Raw genomic sequence first — 20,761 nt, 5'->3', positions numbered from 1 at the left:
CCTACTGCCCCCCCCCACCGGCCTGCTTGGCCAAACTGACACCCCCCTGCTGGCCTGCTCACCCCCAACTGCCCCCCCTTGCTGGCCTGATTGCACCCAACTGTCTCGCTGCAGGCCTGCTCACCCCCAATTGCCCCCCTGCCGGCCTGCTCGCCACCAACTGGTCCCCCCCGTTGGCCTGCTCACCCTTAACTGGCCACCCCTGCTGACCTGCTCACCCCCAACTTCCCCCACCACTGGCCTGATCACCTCCAACTGCCCTCCCCTCCTGGCCTGATCGCTCCTAGCCCCGCTCTCCGGCCAGGCTTGGCTTCCAGCCGGCTCTCTGGCTGGCTCCGTGGCTCCAGCCAGCACTGCCATCTTTGTCACATCAATTTGCATATTCCCTCCTTATTGGCTGTGGGCGCCACCATATTTATCACAATGTGATGGTTAATTTGCATATTACTCTTTTATTAGATAGGATAACATATCCCAAATATCATACAGATATTCAAATCTACATTAAAAAATTAAGGAGACATTTTATATCCTTTCTGTACAAGGTCTTCGAAACTGGATGTGTTTTACACTTGTATATCTGAATGTGCACTAGCCACATTTCAAGTGCTCAGTGGCCACATGCAGCTAGTTTTGGATGACGCAGCTTTAGATTTTGCAGACTTGGGTCAGACACCAGTCCATAGTATCACACCCTCCTCTCCCCCAAGCCACTGAAGACATGTGACACTCTAAATCAGGGGTGGGGAACCTTTTCACTGCCAAGGGCCATTTGAATATTTATAACATCACTCTGGGGCCATACAAAATTATCAACTTAAAAATTAGCCTGCTTGCCCTAGCCGGTTTGGCTCAGGGGATAGAGAGTTGGCCTGCGGACTGAAGAGTCCTGGGTTCAATTCTAGTCAAGAGCACATGTCAGGGTTGCAGGCTCAATCCCCTGTAGGGGATGTGCAGGAGACAGCCAATCAATGATTCTCTCTCATCCTTGATGTTTCTATTTCTCTCTCCCTCTCACAATTCAATACAAATATATTAATAATAATAGTTAAAAAAAGAAACCCTCCTTCAATCTCCAACAATGGACCTTTTAACACTTGCATGGGTGAGGTTAAGAGCCACAAACAGGTTTTCTCTCACTTCTTTTTATGCAACTCTGGTTCCTCACTTTACACTGTATCTATATTGTTTTGGGGCCTTAGCCAATACTTCTACTTTTACATTTTGTTACCTGAATATTTCAATCATGTTTCAAGTTCTTAAAGTTTCTGGCAATTTATTTTTGGCTATAATGTGATGGCTTTCAACAGTAATAAATAACTTTTAACACGTTACACATTTCATTTTAATCTTACAAAGTCATAATTAGCTTTATTAATCTTCCCAAATACTCAAAATACCACTAAAAAGCACAAGCAACTATAGGCAATGTATGATTATAAACACATAAAATAAAAAGCACTGATGCAAGGGGAAAAGAGACTAAGAAAAGGGAACATTTACCAATGGCTGTAGTTTGAAAGAGTCCCTGAGTTTTGTTTGTTTGTTTCTGGTAGTAATTTTTTTGTAGTAATTATAAGATAACAAAACTGGTTGGTTCCTACCTACACTTTTAATTCTTTTATAGCACTTACCTATTAAGGCTGTGGTAAATCGATTCATGGAGAGAGGTTCTAAATACATCGGTCCTTCATAGGCAGACTCCAGTTCACTTCGAACATAGTCCCTATAAAAGTAAAATGGTAAGAATGGATTAGATACATCCCAAGTGCAGATGGTAGACAGAAGCAGCTAAAGCACAGAATTCTTATAAAAAGCATATTCTCCTCTTAGTAACTCCTCTTTCCACTTCTAAGGAAAAAAATTAGGTATAATGACTTATACAGGAATGGCCTTCATCTCCTTCTTCCAAGCACTGAAACAGAATTTACAGAAACGGGAGTTTATTATGCAGAGACGACAAGCGAAACTCCATTGTGTTTTCTTTCTTCCCATTACTTTATTAAATAATTTACACCCAGTAAAAAGCCAGTTGAGGCATCATTTCTCTACCCTACTACTTAATAATATCCAACAATATTACATTAACTATTTCCTTTTTTGGCTCTCTTCCTCCATCCACCCTGTCTTATTTTCCCCAAAGTTTTGTCCCCAGTTATACTTAATTAATCACAGGTAAATCCTCAAACTAGTTAGGAAACTGTCTCATAAGAGGATAACCCTTTAAAAAAATGCCACTTTCAACTCTCTAGGGAATTTAAGTAGTCTATACATTTATTTTGAAACAAATCTTAAACCAAATCAAATATCCCTTTTTAAATTTAATTCATTTAACACGTGATTACTAAGAAACAACATGATTTAAGTAGTAGCCAAGAAGCCTTTATACTCTGAGAAAACAACTCTTAGGGCATAGGTGGGAAGCACAGAAGGGGATAATTTAATTTATTAATCAGTAAGTTAAATGTTAACACTAGAAAGTGGTTGTTTAAGTTTTATGACATCAAAGTGGGGAAATTTGTTTAAATATCCTTCCTCTTTTCTTCAATTGATGAATGCTTTATTCACTGTGTTTCAAAACAATTTGAATGTGGCAGGTATTTCTGAACAAACTCATATGGCTGTATTTACTTTTTCCATGAAATTACTTCCTATTAGGCAATCATGTTGAATTCCTTTAGCATACCACAGCCAAAAACAAGAAATGATCCTTACAAAATCAGCAAGGAGAGTATTGCCCAAAATCAAATTTAAAAACTCAAATGACATTGTTAAGAATAGGAGCAGTTTAGGGAACAATCCTAAGCTTCAATTCTCCTCTATCACTCTATGAAAACCACAGAACTGCCACCCACAGCAAAGAATGGCCCAGCTCAAAATGTTAATGGCCCCCAGATAGAGAAACCCTCATCTACAGCTTAGAATTATATAAGCTTTCATAAGATGGAGAGCTAGCTGGTTACCTGTATTTTACACAGGTAACTCCTGGGAAATTTTTACATTTGAAACCATACTTATATACCCAAGACAGACCAGTATGAAAAAAGTATACTTTCATCTTTTAAAAGGACAGCCTCTTAATTCAGGCCATACATGAAAACTGGTATGTTTTTTCAAAAATCTAGCAATTAAGCAAGAACTTTTAAGAAAACTAGAATTTAAAAATTTTAGAAAAAAACAAAGAACTGTGGATCTGAACCATGAGCACACTGAATGGTGATGTCAATTGAAGTTTTCTTTTTCCCTTTTATTTCTGGATAGTCTCAATATTACAGGATTGTTACTTGAAAATACATTCCATACATCACTCAAAATTAAGAGTATAGTTTAGTGATTCTAAGAATTTTATCAAATTCTAATGAGTTCAATTAGAATATTAATATTAAATGTTTATACTATACCACCTGAGCCCCTGGATCTTCTAGTTTAAATTTTCTGAACTATAAGCCATATCCATTCCACAGACATATTCTAAACAGATTTTTTTATTCACTTAAGGATAATCAGCTTCATTATGTGAGTACATGTATTTAGGGAAAACAGAGATCCAGTTTCTCAAGAGTTTAGGAAATTTTCAATTTAAGAAATTAATATTTGCAAATGTCTTTATGTATAACCAGTTTTTGAAGTACCAAATTAATTATTTAAATTATCCAAGTAGTGTGACTCTTCTTCTCAGGAATATATTATACTCTACCTTGATATAAGTAGACTGGAGTAATGGTGGAAATATTTGTAAATCATATAATGAATAAGGAACTTGTATCTAGGACATGGGAAAATATCCTACAACTCAATTTTTAAAAAGATAATCCCATTCAATAATGGACAAAAGGATATCAATAAACATTTTTCCAAAGAAGATTCACATAAAAAGATGCTAAACCTCACTGGACATCAAGAAAATGCAAATCAAAACCCCAATGAAATATCACTTCGTATTAACTACGATGTCTATACTAAAAAAAAAACAGCCACCAACAAGTGTTGGCAATGATATGGAGAAATTGGAATCCTCATACTATGATGTCTATACTAAAACAGACAGACATATCAACAAGTGTTGGCAAAGATATGAGAAACTGAAACCCTCATACACTGCTGGTAGAAACATAAAATAGTGCAGCCACTTCAGAAATAGTCTGATAGTTCCTCAAAAAGTTAAATTATCATATGATCTACAAATTCCACTCCAAGGAAAAAAAGTATCACCACACAAACACCACAAATGTTTACAGCATTAGTCATAATAGCCAAATATCCATCAATGAATGAGTGGACAAACAAAATGTGGTCTATTCATAAAATAGAATATGATTTGGACAGAAAAATAAAGTGATACATGCTACACTATGGATGAACCTTGAAAATATGCTAAGTGCAAAAACCCAGGCACAAAGAACCACATATGTACAATTCAATATATACGAAACATCTAGAATTGGCCAATCCAAAGCGATAGAAAACAGACTTCACACAGTTGCCCTAGTGCTGGCAGGACGAGGGGGGTATGGGGAAGAGAATGAGAAGTGACTGCTGGGTACAGGGTTTCTTTCTGTAGTGATGAAAATGTTCTAAAATCAATTGTGGTGATGGTTTGCAATTCTGTGAATGTTCTAAAATCCATGAAACCGTCTACTTTAAATAGGTATGTGAATTACATTTCAATAAAGCTGTTATTTTTTTAAAGACACTTGGTTATAAAACTGCCACATGAAATCTGAACCAGTTTTTTAAACAAACTAAAAACTTCAGCCTTAATGATTTATACATGTGATACATTATGAATAAGAATAACACATCTTTGCAAATCTTTTGTGAGATAGCATCATGTAGGGTAAATTATACTGAGGATAAATACTAAAATATGTCATATCTTGAAATTTGTTAAGATCCAAACTAACTCTGTAAGATGGATGAGTCTTACTTTAGTTTCAAAGAAGCAACTTGCCAAGGTAACATAGTATTCACTCAGTAGTAAGACTATTTCATACCCAGTCTGATTCTAAAACTAATTTTCTTTCTACTAACCATCCTGTCTCCCTAAGAGAACTAAGAATCAGAAAACCTGAAGTCAAGTTAAAGTCTGAATCGTCCCTTCAGGTTTTTTTTATCTGTAAATCTAAACGAATTATAATAAGGATCAAAATGAAATCAAGAACAGGAAATATTTTTGTATACTGTAAAACTATTTTATTGTTTAAAGTAAGTTTAAATTTTCTAATAATGAAAACAAACTTTAAACATCAGAAAAAAGCATTACTTCAGAAACTAAAACTAAAAAGTTGAAATTGCCACAAAAATAATTAGAAAAAGGCTTTTCTTACAGCTGACCCTTTTATCTTTACCTAACAGAATTGTGACCTCTCTAAAAAAGCCAGGATGGCAATGCCGTAGATAAAAATAGAGCTACATGATTTCAGCATCACTACACCACAAACCACATGAAAACTGAAAAACCATGAGAGAAAGGGCAGGTTCATTGTTTTCTTTTTTTACACAGAATTATAGCTAGCAAAGCAGTAATTTTTTAATATATATTTTTATTGATTCAGAGAGGAAGGGAGAAATAGAAACATCAATGATGAGAGAGAATCACTGATTGGCTGCCTCCTGCACACCCGACATATGCCCTGACTGGGATCGAACCGTGACCTCCTGGTTCATAGGTCAACGCTCAATCACTGAGCCATGCCAGCCAGGCCAAAGCAATAATTTTAATAGCTCTACCTTCAACTTTGAGATTCCTCTGATTAATCATCAAAATCCTATTAACTTTCTTGTTCAATCCCTCCACCCCCACCAATATTCCCCCTACCAGTGCTGTCTGCCTGTTTTTCTATCTATGAGTCTATCTCTATTTTGTTTCATAGCTCAGTTTGTTCGTTAAATTCCATGAGTGAAATCATATGGTACTCTATAAATGGTCCTGGAAAAAATAAAATAGAAAAGAAAAAGTCCTATTAACTTTTAAAAGCTATCATGCCCTGGTTGGTGTTCTCAGTGGTTAGAGCATCATCCTGTGCACCAAAGGGCCATAGGCTCGATTCCCAGTCAGGGCACATACTTAGGTTACAGGTTAGGTCCCTGGTTGGGGTTGGGGCACCTGGGTGAGGCAACCCATTGATATTTCTTTCTATCTCCCTCTCCCTTCTTCCTTTCTCTCTCTAGAATCAATGAAAAACATATCCTTGGGTGAAGTTTTTTTTTTAACATAAAAAGCTATCATTAGCTATAGTATGAAATATTCTGCCATTTCAAAATCATTTCTTAAGAACTAACAACATAGGAAAATGCTCATAAAACAATGCTGTCTAATAAAAATACTTAAGAATGTCAGGTAAAATTCACTAAGCACTTATTATATGTCAGAAACTGGGCTAAGAGTTTTACGTGCTTTACAATAGTTCTTAAGATATTATCACCATTTTACAAGTGAGGAAAACTGAGACCTATCTTTCTGTTAAGTGACACTAAGGTTACGGATTAGTAAATAAGGACCGTGAAATTTGAACCTATGAAATCACCTATCCATTTATCCAAAAGATGTGGTTCTCTTAGGTGCCCGGACACTCATTTATACCCTAAAAGGGTGACATACTGCATTTTACTCTACAGACACAATTGCTGTTTACTCTGAGTGTGAGCTGAGATTCCGGTGTCTGGGTAAGGCCATAGGAAGAAACTGTGTCCAGGTTTGGGGGCAGGTATTGGAATGGGAAGGCCAGCATATTGTGTGTGTCAGCACTGGCCCTTGGACCTATGGAGAAAACAATGCTACAAGAGAAGGCCCAAGTTATTCCCACAATGGAGCCTAAGACACAGGGACATACTTGTGTGACACCAAATTAGAAAAGTCATTGTCTCTACTTGCGAGTAAAACACAGCTTGACTTGAATCACTGTGAGGATGACAAGAAATGCAGCACTACTCTGGCAGCTCCAGATTTTGCAACTTTGACATGTGAGGACATACCCTAGGCAAGACAAGAGTAATTCCCCACCCTCCAGGTACCTTTTGGAGCAGAGGAAATCAATCAGACAGAAACAGAGAAGAGGAATGTGAGAAGACTGGTTTCTGGGAAACACTCTGGAGCCTCTGAGAATTAACTAGATGAAATATTAAGGAAGATGAAGCAGGACCTTTCCTGCTTCAACAAGAAGAGCCAAGAGTCAGTGACTTTTAATTATTTTCACTTTTTCCTATCCAATGCAGTGGTGAAAACTGACAGGTATTTAAAAAAATGGAAGGACATACCAGAATTTTAACAGGTCTATCTCTGGGTGGCATAATTTCAGGTGATTATTACTGTCTTTAAATGTTCTGTTTCTCAAAAATTGTCTAAGGTGAGTAGTACTATGTTATTTTATAATCGGGGGGATTATAAAATAACATAGTACCATTAAGTCAACCATTCAATTCTAGTCATATAAAAATGCTATTTCCAACATTAAATTTCAAGCCTACACCAAAATCTGTTTCAGACCTCTAGGCAATTATATCTTGTTATATATGCAAAGTAGCTGTCACTCTACTTAGACTAGGGAGTATATTTTATACATTTCAATCAAAACAGAAAAAATAATACTCCAAAATGTATTCTACCCTATTATATTTACTGTGTGGATTTTGGTTCACCTGTATTTCAACATTCTGTTCCAAAGTAGGACACTCATATTTATTGGTCTTAAGTTTTAGGGCTAGTAGACCTAGGCAAACAGACACTCTTGCTAAAGAGGTAGAGTTCTGAGCTATACAATTAACCCCATCAAATAATTTATATCAATCATCCACTATGTACATGGTTGCATCTTATACTGATTCTCATGCAACATAAACTGACTTCCTAAAATAATAAAAGTAATGAAGTCTGTAACTGTTAAAGTGGTCCTATAGCCTGTCTTTGGAAATTCTTTCCTCAGATAATACAGAAAAGCTCATGGGTATCACTGTAAACATAAGCTTAAGGCCCATTTTATATAAGACTAGAGGCACGGTGCAGGACATTCGTGCGGGGGGGGGGGGGAGGGGAGTATCCCTCAGCCCGGCCTCTGTGGAGCGGGCCTAAGCTGGCAGTTGGACATCCCCCAAGGGGTCCTTAGCGCTGCTGCGGAGGCAGGAGAGGCTCCCGCCACCGCTGCTGCGCTCGCAGCTGTGAGCCCAGCTTCTGGCTGAGCAGCGCTCCCCCTATGGGAGCACACTGACCACCAGGGGGCAGCTCCTGCATTGAGCGTCGTTCTGCCATTTGGTCGATTTGCATATTAGCCTTTTATTATATAGGATTGTTTTTAAAAGCAAAAATAAAATTTGAGACATAACCCCAGCTATTAATCCTGTATGCTAATATTTATTTAGAAAACAAGTATAAAAAAAAAACAGCTTTGGATACCTACCAAAGCCTCAGCTTCTTAACTATGTTCATGAAAATAATTTTTTGGTAAAGAAAAACTTGAAATTCAGTCATTCATTTCAAAAATGGGGTCACATTCTTACCTGGAGATTTGATGTCCAGCATAGAGGAGAAGGGCAGTCAAAAAATATAGGTAAAGCTGAACCAGGTATTGCCTGGGCAAGGTTAGTAGCACAACACTTAAGATATAACCTGTAGTAAAAATTAAGAGAAATATAAATAAAATACGGTTCTAATTTAGTCTCCCAATTAATTACACCAATAAAGACAGATTGAAGTAAATTACTTTCCAATTAGGTTTCAACAACTTAAGGTTTTTTTTTTACTACACTACCAAAGTAAGTTCAGCACAGTAAAATCACTGCAGATTTTTTTGTTGAAGATGTAAAGCAATTTTCACTTCTTTTGTAGATGTTTGTACTTTATAATTGGACACATCACACAAAGGCACAGTGGACTCCTCTCATCATCTACCCTTCCTGACGTCCACTCACTGATTCTACACCAAGGCTCCCATTCTCTAGTCCCAGAGGAAGAACTGGGCACCTTCCTGTCCCTCGAAGGCTTCCCCTTCCATTCCACTTAAGATCTTATTTTTCCAACTCCTAAAGACCTCTACCTTCTTCATCTCTGATCATTCCCCTGATATCAGTCCTTACCTCTCTTTTCAAACAATGTGCAGGACTCTTTCCCAAGTCCTGAGGAAAATTTCTCTTCACACTAATTTCTCCTTTTTCTATTGCCTATTTTTCTAATTCCACTGACAAATGTTATAAACTATGTGTATCAGTGTCTCTATTTTCTCTTTTTTTTAATGTTTTTTATTAATTTTAGAGAAAGCAGAAGGGAGAGAGATAGAGAGATAGAAACATTGATGAGAGAGAGAAACATGGTCAGCTGCCTTCTACATGCCCCCTACTGGGGACCGAGCCCACCAACCGCGCATATGCCCTGACCTGGAATCCAACTGGGGACCGGTAGGTTCATGGGTTGATGCTAAACCACTGAGCCACACCAGCCGAGCAAGTGTCTCTATTTTCTAACCATCTATTATTCCCTCTTTATATTCAACAATCTACACATCCTCTACCAACCCCCGCTTCCACTCTAAAGAAGAAAACCTGTGTATCTTTGTCCCAGCATCTAAGGTAACTACTCTCAAAATTGTTATTCTTTGACTCTGTGACATGAATTTCCTTTTACCCTCTAAATCCTCCCCTCCACTTTCTTTTCACCCTCTCAAATGAACATAGAAAATTTAGTCTCTGAACAACTGCTTTTCTCTGAATAAAACATGTAGCTCCAATAATCAATTTTGTTGCTTCAAATATACCATTCTAGATGTATGGTATCAATAGTTACTCGGAACCTATTATATAAGCAAAAAAACCTTAATCCTTTCTTTTCTAAGTAAAAAACTTAATCATTTCTTTTTTAAATGTATGTTTTATTGTTGATAGTATTACAGATATCTTCCATTTTCTCCCTCTTTACCCCCCTCCTCCAAAGCTTAATCATTTCTTATTCTAAGTAGACATCTCATAGCACATGATGGCTGGTCATATTCCAGTAAGATGTTCTCATATACAACAAGTACAAACTGAGCTCCTGACTCTTCCTCAACAAGCTAGCTCACCCTCTTTCCCTCTCCTAAATCCCATTCACGCTGACTCAAATCTGAGTCATCTTTTCTCCTGTTACCAAGTCCTGCTGAGTCTTTCTCAATAAGTCTGTCACATGTTATCCTTACTTTCCAGTCCGTATGCGTCCATCCTAATTCACTCTGTAATATATAAGTATACGAATTACTATTCTTCTTTCAGTCTCCTTTCATCTTCATATATCCTATATTTCATTATCAGGGTAATATTCTCAAAACCATCACTTTCATCTAGGCAACTCGCTTGTTCTAAAACTTTAAAGTTCTAAACTTCTCAGTCTGATATTCTAGGTCTTGCAAAACCTGGTTAATCTACTCTCCTGTCACTATTTTCCACTTATTAATGAGTCTTTATTAGGGCACAAATATCCCTTCTTAGCACCTAATGCCTCTCTCAGGCTGACTCAACCACCATGCTTAAAGCAAGGAAAACAGGTGAGGTGTGCTAAGGGACTAAAGAGGTAGAATTCAGATTTCACATGCATCCTAGAACAATCCAGCAGAAGCCAGAGACAAGTATTTCCATTCGCTTTTCATTTCTGAAAATAATTGCCCCAATTTATCTTATTAATCATTATCTCAAAGGACTTTAGAGTTATTTTAAAGGATATTTATTATATTTAACAAGCATTTTTAGTATTTGTGGCTGAAGAATTTTTCTTATCAGTCTATGGCATAAAACTTCTCCTTAAATTCTTTTAATAAACTATCCTTTTCCTTTCCATATATTATCTTTCTCTTCCCCTGCGCATCTCATAAAATCAGCTGCCAAATCCTCTAGATTGAACATGTTCATTTAATTCATTCTTTAAATTATCCAGTCACTCCACCAACATTATTACATGTAAAGTATGACCCATAAGTATTCCCAGACATGGAAGATCCAAAGGAGAATAAAATAATCAGTCTAATGAAATATAAACGTGGACAAAGGTATGATACAATATTGTTGCTGTAATAAGCAAACATTAGAAAGGCTATGGTTGATTAACTGATTAAGTTTGATCTGGACCTCAAAGGGTGAATGAATCTTTCTACCAGGCGAAAGAAAGGAAAAATATTCTAGGAAAAGAGAATAGCCAGAATGAAAACGATAAAATCACAAAGAGTGTTTTCAGGAGACAGTCAATTCTGTAAGCTAGATTAAAATTTGGTGTTAATAAAAAGAACATTGGGAGAGTATTGGGGGATAGTGCTGACAGAACTGGTGGCAAAAGCCTCAATATAAAGCCTTGTATATGACAATAAGGAGTTTACATTGAACTAATGGTTCTCAAACCCTTTAGAGACCCATTAGGTTAGGCAAGAAAACAAACAAAACAAAAAACAAACCAAAAAAAAGAACAAACACCCCCATTTTCAAATTCCAGTGGAAAAATAACTCTGTGATAATAACATACTGCACAAGATTTTTGAGAGATTATGAATACTTTTGCAAAAATGAGAGTAGTATGAATAAAACTTTTGAACTAAGACTAGATAATTCTAAAGTTCATAAAGAAAACTAACAACAGAAAAACTCAGAGGGAGAAATAAAAAGCAATGAAGGGACTAACTCTATCAGACAATGAAATATAGTCTAAACCCTCAATAATGAGATAGACAAACTAAAAGGAGAGGCTCAGTTGGTTGGAGCTTCGTCCCATACACCAAAAGGTTTCGGGTTTGATTCCCCGTCAGTGCATACAATAGACAACTGATGAATGTATATTTGTTTGTTTGTTTTTGTTTGTTTGTTTCTTTCCTCTCTCTTTCCCTCTTTCTCTCTCTCTCTCTCTCTCTCTCTCTCTCTCTCACTTTTTCCTTTCCTCTCTTTTTCTAAAATCAATAAACATATCCTTGGATGAGGCTTAAAAAGAAAAAAAAGACAGGAAAAAAGTTCAGAAACAGAACAAAATGTATGTGATAATATAGTATATTAGTATGCTATATAAGTATATATAATTTAGTATATAATAATCAGGAAAACTGTTTAATAAATACATGGAGACTACCAGACAGTTATCTGGGGAAAAAATTATACCTGTAACACACTATGTATGCATAAAAACTCGGAAAAGCTTTTCTAATTGATTCAAAATTATAAAGTTACAAAAGAAGAAACAATAAATTCAATCACACTAAAAACAAATTCTGCATGCCAAAAAATATCAAGCATAATTAAGAGAACTGAAACTGGGAAACATAATTTCAAAGGGTAAATTTCTCCCACAAATTGTTAAAAAAAAAAAAAAGGCTAACAATATCATAGAAAAGTGGGCAAAGGACATTAACTGACAACTCTCCCAAGAGGAAATAACACTTTTTTCTTAAATGTAAATAAATTAAATCTCACTCATAATAAGAGAAAAATTAAAACTACATTTAAAAACATCCCTTTTTTCACATACTGAAATAGCTAAATATGAAAGTTTGATAACAATGTTTTGAAAAGGATGTAGGACTGCAGGAACTCTCAACCATTGCTCCTGGAGGTACAAAATAGTAAAACCCTATGGAGAGTGCTATATTACAAACATAATATGGTGAGTGCATACGGGAGACAAACGTATGCACTCTTTAATCCAGCAATTTCACTTCTAGTAATTTATCCCAACAATATATTTGTACCCGATGAAATTATGGTTATACCAAATTATTTAGTACAATACTTAATGGAATAGAAGACAGGCTCTACCTAAAATGTCCATTAATAGAGCAGTTAGTTCAATAGATTATGGTATAGCCATATAAGGACACTATGCTAGTATGAAACAGTTATTCGATTGGGGCGAGAGTGAGGACTCAACATTATCTCAGAATCTTTTGATTTGGCAGAACAGAATACAAAGCTTTATTTCATGAATATCTAAAAGCAGTAGTTATGGTTCTGATTTGTCATTAAGTTAAAACAAACAAAAGGTTCAGAATAGTGTGCAATATACTATCAGTACAAAAAAAGGGAAATACATACACTTAAACTTTTATATTTACACTTATATATCAACATATATATATATATATATATACACAAAAATATCTCTAGGATTATACACAAAGAAATAAAAATAGCTGCTTGTGCCCTAACCGGTTTGGCTCAGTGGATAGAGCATCGGCCTTCGGACTGAAGGATTCCAGGTTCAATTCCGGTCAAGGGCATGTACCTTGGTTGCGGGCACATCCCCAGGAGGGGGTGTGCAGGAGGCAGCTGATCAATGTTTCTCTCTCATCGATGTTTCTAACACTCTATCCCTCTCCCTTCCTCTCTGTAAAAAATCAATAAAATATATATTTTTTTTAAAAAAATAGCTGCTTGTTCGGGCTCAGAGTGAGAACTTAATGAACGAGGAACAGATATAGGGGGAGATACTTTTCACTGTATACTTTTTATGCTTGTTGATTTTTGAACATAAATACATTACAGTGTGTTTAAGGAGGAAATTTCTATAATAAGAACATTACATAAGCACTACATAATACTTTGACACAGAGGTTTCTACAACCAAAAAACTATTCAAGCTGAAATGATCTACTATGTAATCACTGAGCTTACTCTACCATAGCATATACTAAGTGTATTTAAGAAGGCTGAGTTACATTCACAAAGTTATGTCAGTGGTCATGAATGGCAACTGTACTAGAACACATTCAATTTCTAAAATTAATGTTTCTGGTTACTAAGTGGCTATTTTTATAATAAATATTTAAATCTATTAAGAAATAATATACATGATAAGCACATTTTTTTAAACCACCCTGTAAATTATTTGCTGATTAAGCTAAACATCTAAGCCAAGTACTCAATTGTTCTACTAAAACAGACTGGAATTATTTTCCATAAATTGGCTAACCTACAAAGCCTTTAATAAAGGGCTGAGAATTATAGTGTTTTACAGCATAAAAGAATCTTCTCATGTCACAGACTTTCCCAATGTAGTGCTACCTAAGAGAGACAGTTTATTGTATTCAGATGTTCTGATTCCAGTACACACTGTCTTTTCTATTAGATCTTATTTCTTCCCACAAAGACTTACTTGGTAATAATCTCTTAGAGCTGGAAGGGGTTCTCAGGGCTAGGCTTTGGAACCCAAGAAGTCTTTCAATAGATAAAAATAAATCTCAGAGAAAGGACAATCCTTCACAATTTTATAAAAGATAAACTTGTTGATGGGCAATTCTAATAAAAAATATTAACAAAACTACTATAGTACATCATTCAAACCATGTATTGAGTTATGCAATAGCAATGTTAAATAAAATATATTGTTGCTATCATTTCATGTAAACCAAAATTTAACCAAAAAATTGAGAGTCATGACTTTTAATGTAGATGAATTTTATGTTTCCTGAAAGTATTTCTTGACTTTAATTTCTTTAACCCCCTCAACATTACTTTCATAACTAACTCCAAATCATATCAATTATATTTCAAGGAGTATTTTAAAAGAAAATATTATTATATCATTTCCCACCTTTCATTTAACTGAAATGAAGGCTTTAATTTTCAACTGATATTAATCTTTTGGAACAATAAAGAATAATGCATTTTAAGAAGCTTACTTTCTGAATTACTACCAAAACCACAAATAATCACAAATTAAAACAAGCTAAATGTCTAGAAAAGTATTCTTCATTATTTAATCATATTAAAATCTAAAATGTTTTATTCTGCCTCTACTTTCATCCAGTAAAATAAATGCAACTGTTTTCCTCTACCCCTAATAATCCATATGCAATAGTCAGACTATAAACAAGATTTATAAATGTTTATCATGGCTCACTAAAAGATGACAAAAGGTGATGCAGATACTTACCTACATAATGCATATTAAGAGCCAAATACTTATATTGGAAAAGAGGGTTGTTATTGAGGCTACTTCTTTGGATCTGCTGGAAGAAGGAGCTGACATCCCATCTGTACAGGACATCCAACAGCATGATGCTTGGCACCCTCAGGGCCACATTTAACACTGCCTCCATTTTCTCCTTTGCAGCCATGTTTTTTCTTGGAGCAGACCTAAAATTCAAGAGACACATTATAAAAAACAAGTCACCTCAAATAGCTTTTAGATATCTTCTTGTGACTCTAGCGGATTTTCACTGTATTGGAATGTATGAAACTTCCTAGCCACATTAAGATTCTGATGAAATGTTCATCAGGCCTCCACATTTATTTTTAAAAAGCCCCTAATTCCAAATCTAGGAACTTAGCAACAAAATACCCTAAAAGAATATTGCAGCTTTTGTCCAATTAATTTGCGATGAAAAATTCACTCCTATTTAATTACTTGAGATGTATATAGCTCTTAAATGAGGGAAAACATTAAATATTAATAAATGTTAAAAACCTAAGCAATTAAATAAAAATTTGATAATTATATAGTTTGCAGCATCTCAAAGTCTTTTCCTTATCACTTACAATCAAAACAGAAGTACTGAATTTACATGCTATAGATAAAATCCAGAGAACTGGTGATATGTACTTGTAAAGGAACCATTGTTTGCAATACTTTTCCCTGAATTATTAGAGTTAAACTCTTAATCTGAAATTTCCATCATTTGCCTTCAAGGTAGGAAAATAATTTAGATTCTTCCTATGATACACAGACATGCTGGCACATGAAAGAAGTCAGGCACCGTGTGAGTCTGCAGCCCTGACTTGACTGAATTGTGATGAGTAGTAGAGTGAAGGGGGAAAAAGAAGGAAATTAAGGACCTCCTGGACAAATCTATTTAAAAGGACAATTCAGTGGAATACAGCTTTATATAACTGAGCTGCAAATTAACCCAAGGAATTATAAGAAAGAGAATAGGACAAACAAAGGTGGGTAAAGGACAATTTTAAGATAATTCTGAATTGTTGGCTCTGACAATATCCTTTTAAGAATTTTGCTGAGAAAGCTAAACACATGTCTAGCTTTGGCAGTGATTTCAGGCAAAGGAAAACATTTATTTCTGAAGAAAATTGTAGTGACAGATTGCTATGCTATAGTTAAATATTTGTCAGTATTTCCATTTTACCCTCTAATTTTCATTGCTTCCAAGCTCAGATAGTTGTTTTTTGTGTTGTTTTGTTTTAAAAGGGGGGGCAGCTCAACTTGGCACACTGTTATTATAAGTTTTTCAAGCATGGAAAAACTGATAATTTCATTGATTGTTGACTGGTCACATATCATTCCTATTGCCCACATGTTATATATCAGTGATGGCGAACCTATGACACGTGTGTCAGAGGTGACACGCGAACTCATTTTTTTGGTTGATTTTTCTTTGTTAAATGGCATTTAAATATATAAAATAAATATCAAATATAAGTCTTTGTTTTACTATAGTTGCAAATATCAAAAAATTTCTGTATGTGACACGGCACCAGAGTTAAGTTAGGGTTTTTCAAAATGCTGACACGCTGAGCTCAAAAGGTTCGCCATCACTGTTATATATACATATATCCTATCAATAATGCATAATTAACATTTTTATAAATACTGAAATTCTAATTCCTTTAAATGAACAAGACTACTTTAATAATTTTCCTACATAAGAAAAAATAATGTGAATTCAAATCAAATAGGTGGACCTAAGGGGGAAAAAGCACTGAAAAATAAAATCTCAAATCAACGTTTATTGCAAATAACACCATTCAGGATCCTAAGTTTCTCAAAGCTCATATTTAAGAAAGAAAAAAAAAAAGCCTGGGAAGAAATATACCAAAATATTCACATTAACATCCTTTCAACAGTGGCGCTGGGGTAATTTTTATTTTCTTCTTTCTACCTTTTCCTGTTTGCCAAATGTTTTAGACTATCCATGTGTTATTTGGAAGGTGAGGAGAAGCACTTAAAAAAAGAACAATTCTTGGTAAAAAGTATAATGTGCTTGTGCCAACTACGTAAGAATATATACAGGAGCCCTGCCAGTGTGGCTCAGTTGGTTGGAGCGTGGTCCCAAGCACCCAAAGGGTCTTGGGTTTGATTCCCAGTCAGGGCACATCCTGAGAGATCAACGTTTCTCTCTCTCTCTAAAATCAATGTAAGCCTATCCTCAGGTGAGGATTTCAAAAAATACACACACACACACACACACACACACACACACACACAAACACACAGGAAATAACAGTTCATTCTGGTGGTTAAACTGATAACTCAATGTGCTCTTGGGAGTTTAGCTGTTTTTCCATATTCTAAAATCCAATATAAATCACTACTCCTTTTTTAAGCAACAACAATATAAAAGAAAATATTTACTGAGTTAATATTTGTGGTCCATATTTACTTCATCTGATTTGGAGCCTTCCTCTTTTTAATGTTATTTTTAAATGCACCCACTTTCATCCTTCACTGTAGTTCTTACGGAGTAGAGAAAAAACTTGAAACAAATAACCAATCCTGCATTAGAAATCAAGATCTGAACTGTTCGGTGGGGAAGACCTCCCTAATTCTGACAAAGAATCATCTCTATTACAAAAGACTATTAGCACAATGGTGCACATTCCCTTGTATTTACCTCTACTCCTGTCTCACAAACAGAACAAGAATAAAAAGAAAATCATGGATCCCTAAAGCTGTCAGTACAGAAGAATATTCAAGGCAGAGCCCTAAACTCTATATATAGTAAACTCAAGAGTCTAAATTAAGAAGGACCTTGGATAGAACGAAATATGTCCATTTAATAACAAATCTATTGCTTATTAAACTTTTCATTTATTTCTGTATGTGAATGCCATGTGTAGGGATGTGGAGGAAACAAAGTTAATACATGAAAAACCAAATCTAAAATGTTACCCACAAAAGATATGGGAGGGGAAAAAAACATTTTCTCTAAATATTAATAATTTCTAATTTTTCTAATGTAGAAATGCCATATGATAAGAGCGGTGATCTGCACAAATAAATACCATACACTACACTATGGCACCATAAACTAAATCAACACCTAAACAAAATGTTGAAATATTGATTTGATTTGCAGATACCTGAAATCACTCACAACTGCCAAATCAGTGATTACAAGCATGCAGTAAAAATAGACCTTCTCTCCTAGAGTAAAGAGATGATTATACCTTTATGATGTTTGGTTCAAGCCTAATTTATCTTTTCCTTAGACTTGTCGGATAGATCTCATGAGCATATACTAAGTCAGAGTGCCTCAAAATTCTCTTAAAACCAAAACAAAACCAAATAATTCTCAAAAATAAGGAGGAAAACTAAAGGCAAAGAAAATTGAAAGGCTCAAGACTCCTAAAGCCAAACATATAAGCTACTTCCAGCCCAGTTCAGTTACATACATTTTACTTTCAATGAAAGATTTTAAAATTTCCTCCTTGAACTATGAAAAGAATTGAAAAAGTAATACTCCAACACACTGTCTCAGCAAGTAACATAAACTAAATGTGACTAAAATTTAAAGATGCTTTACCCAGTGAAATAGCTTTAAACAAACAATTAAAAAAACAAAACAAAAAAACCTCTCTGTCCAATAATGGGGGAAAAAGGTTCAACAAATGTTAACCAAAAACAGGACCACAATGATTTCATTAAATGACTTTCCCAGGCTTGGAAGCAGTAATCACTACTTACAAACACAGTAATGTCTGCACAAGTATAACGTTGCATGGTTCGCCATTCATATTTGTGGGTTAGGAAACACAGGGAGCCTCATTCTACACTTTCCTGAAAACACGGCATTGGTTTTAATTATAAAGAAATCAAACAAATTATCATGAACAATATGATAAACATAAAATTTTAAAGTCATAGCTCATCTCAGTTGAAGAATTGTGGTAAATAATAGAAATGGAAAATAATGTGTTACCAAAAAAAATGAATAGTATTCACATCTCCTGGATAAGCTCCCTTTTAAAAAGACAAAGCAAAAATAAGAATACTATATAAAATTATTCAGTACAATACTCAGGATAATTTAAGGCTGAAAGTTTCTACACCTTTTTTCCATCAAAAGAAGAAAAAAGAAAACTATCACTCATCATTAATCTCCTTTATCCCATTCAATTAAAAAATATTCTACCATCAGCTAAAACCAATCTTAAAACTGAAAGATTTTCTAGCTGTCCATATGTTAGTATGATAAGATCTAAAAAATGCAAAAGGATAAAACTAGAGCCTAAAACCATAAGTAAACTCTGCCAAAAACACCCGGGAGGAGAATTCACTTCTTACATAAGCATTGGCACATGTTTTAAATATAGCTGGTCCTCCCCACTCCCACTCATTGCTAGCTAACTTTGTATGTACCTGATTTCCACATAAACTACTAACAGTCCCGTAGTTTCTCAGCATCTCCAAATCGGCGAAGAGACAGAGTCCACTCTGAATAGAAGGGCCATCTTTCAACTTAAGGAGCCAGACAGTGGAAATAAAAACTGCTACCTCTGCCATTCAGGCTCAACCGGGGTCACGACTGCAGCACCGACAGCTCATCCTTTGGGCGTGATTCAAGATTCAGAGCTGCACACTCCGTATTTTAAAACATAAAAGGACACAGTCCTCTCCTTTCCTTTCACACTAGTTTCCTGTTTCCTGTAAACTGCGATGCAAAGCCATCCATTAATCTTTGATGCCTTCACACTGCAAAGCCCCCTTCCTCGTCCCTGCATCTCCTCCCCCACCGCCACGCCTGCGGATCTCAGACGCGTTTGAACTATAGTAACCCCAACTCAGCTCGCTGCAAAGCAGGCGGCAGCGCAAGCAGCAGCAGCAGCAGCAACAGCAGCGGGGCCGCTGCCGCCGGGGGGTAGGGGATTACGTTCACAAAAACTCTGCCAGGAGAGAGGCCCGTGCCAGGGGGGCTCCCCTCCTTGTCTAGCAAAGGGTGCTGGCTCCTCCGCGCCAAACACCAGAAAGGTTCCAAAGAAAAATGCAGGGGAAGTTCTTCATCCCCGAACGGGAAGGGGTCTCGTTCCTTAAGGAAGGGCCTGGGTCTCGGGGTCCCTGGGTGGGAAAAACAGAACTGCGCGGGGGTGGGGGTGGGGGGGGTGCAGAAGGAATGGCAAGCGAGGAGGAGGAAGCGACAGGGACAAAAAGGAAGGGGTTGAGGAGTGCTCTTACTGTAAAAAAGACTCACAGACGGGATGCACAGCAAATGGTCCCCATTCGAAGAATGGCTTGGCAGGCCTTTCTGCAACCCCCAAACCACCTCGAAGCGCAAGAGAGGAGGCGGCTGTTTGGGGCTGCGTAGACCGGAGATGGGTAAGGCGAGAGGAAAGAGGGGGGCGAGCCTGGACGCAAAGTGGACAAAGACGCCAAAGAGGGAAAGTTGGAAGTAGGAACTAGAGAAAAGGAGCAACTAGGAAAGGGGCTTACAAAAGGCCTTGAAACGGGATGCTGCGGAGGCGATGGGGGAAAGCGCAGAGTGAGGGTACCTTAGGAATGACGGGGGAGGCGAGGGATGGCTCCAGGAGGGCGGGGAGGTGGGGGGCGGCCGACACGGCGCGGGAAGGGGCCCTGTGCGGGGCTCCGGGAGGGAAGGGCCGGTGAGGGGCCAGGAGGACCGCGGGAGGGGCTGGCGAGGGAGTAGGCGCCACCGATGAAGAGGGGACGCGGACACCGCCGGAGAGGAGAGAGCAGAATGGGAGAAGGGGCGCAAGCAGAGAAAGGGCAGGCGACGAATGGGGAAGGGAGGGAAGGGAAGGGAGGATGCCGGCAGCGGATGGGGGGCACCGGATGGGAAGGGGCGGCCGGTGCGGTCACCTC

The 20,761-nt window shown here is 36.8% G+C and overlaps 1 protein-coding gene across 6 annotated transcripts in view; it reads right to left on the bottom strand.

Annotated features, from left to right (window-relative positions):
* RNF145 (ring finger protein 145) overlaps positions 1 to 20,761 on the bottom strand; it is a 67,424-nt gene that overhangs the window by 25,964 nt on the left and 20,699 nt on the right. For 2 of the 6 annotated variants that reach the window (XM_023754077.1, XM_014456139.2), the window contains exons 2-4: positions 14,864 to 15,066; positions 8,494 to 8,602; positions 1,635 to 1,726 (exon numbers count right to left, since the gene is read on the bottom strand). In XM_023754077.1, coding sequence (XP_023609845.1) covers positions 1,635 to 1,726; positions 8,494 to 8,602; positions 14,864 to 15,066 — 404 coding nt within the window. Of the gene's footprint in view, positions 1 to 1,634; positions 1,727 to 7,014; positions 7,148 to 8,493; positions 8,603 to 14,863; positions 15,067 to 19,303; positions 19,324 to 19,438; positions 19,609 to 20,761 lie in introns of those variants that run through there. The other 4 variants (XM_006089066.3, XM_006089065.3, XM_023754078.1 and 1 more) reach the window with 4 other exon arrangements.

Source organism: Myotis lucifugus, unplaced genomic scaffold (genome assembly GCF_000147115.1).
Source record: "Myotis lucifugus unplaced genomic scaffold, Myoluc2.0 scaffold_56, whole genome shotgun sequence".
NCBI lineage: Eukaryota > Metazoa > Chordata > Mammalia > Chiroptera > Vespertilionidae > Myotis > Myotis lucifugus.
The sequence above is the reverse complement of the archived record's forward strand: the minus strand, read 5'-3'. Positions and strand labels throughout refer to the sequence as shown.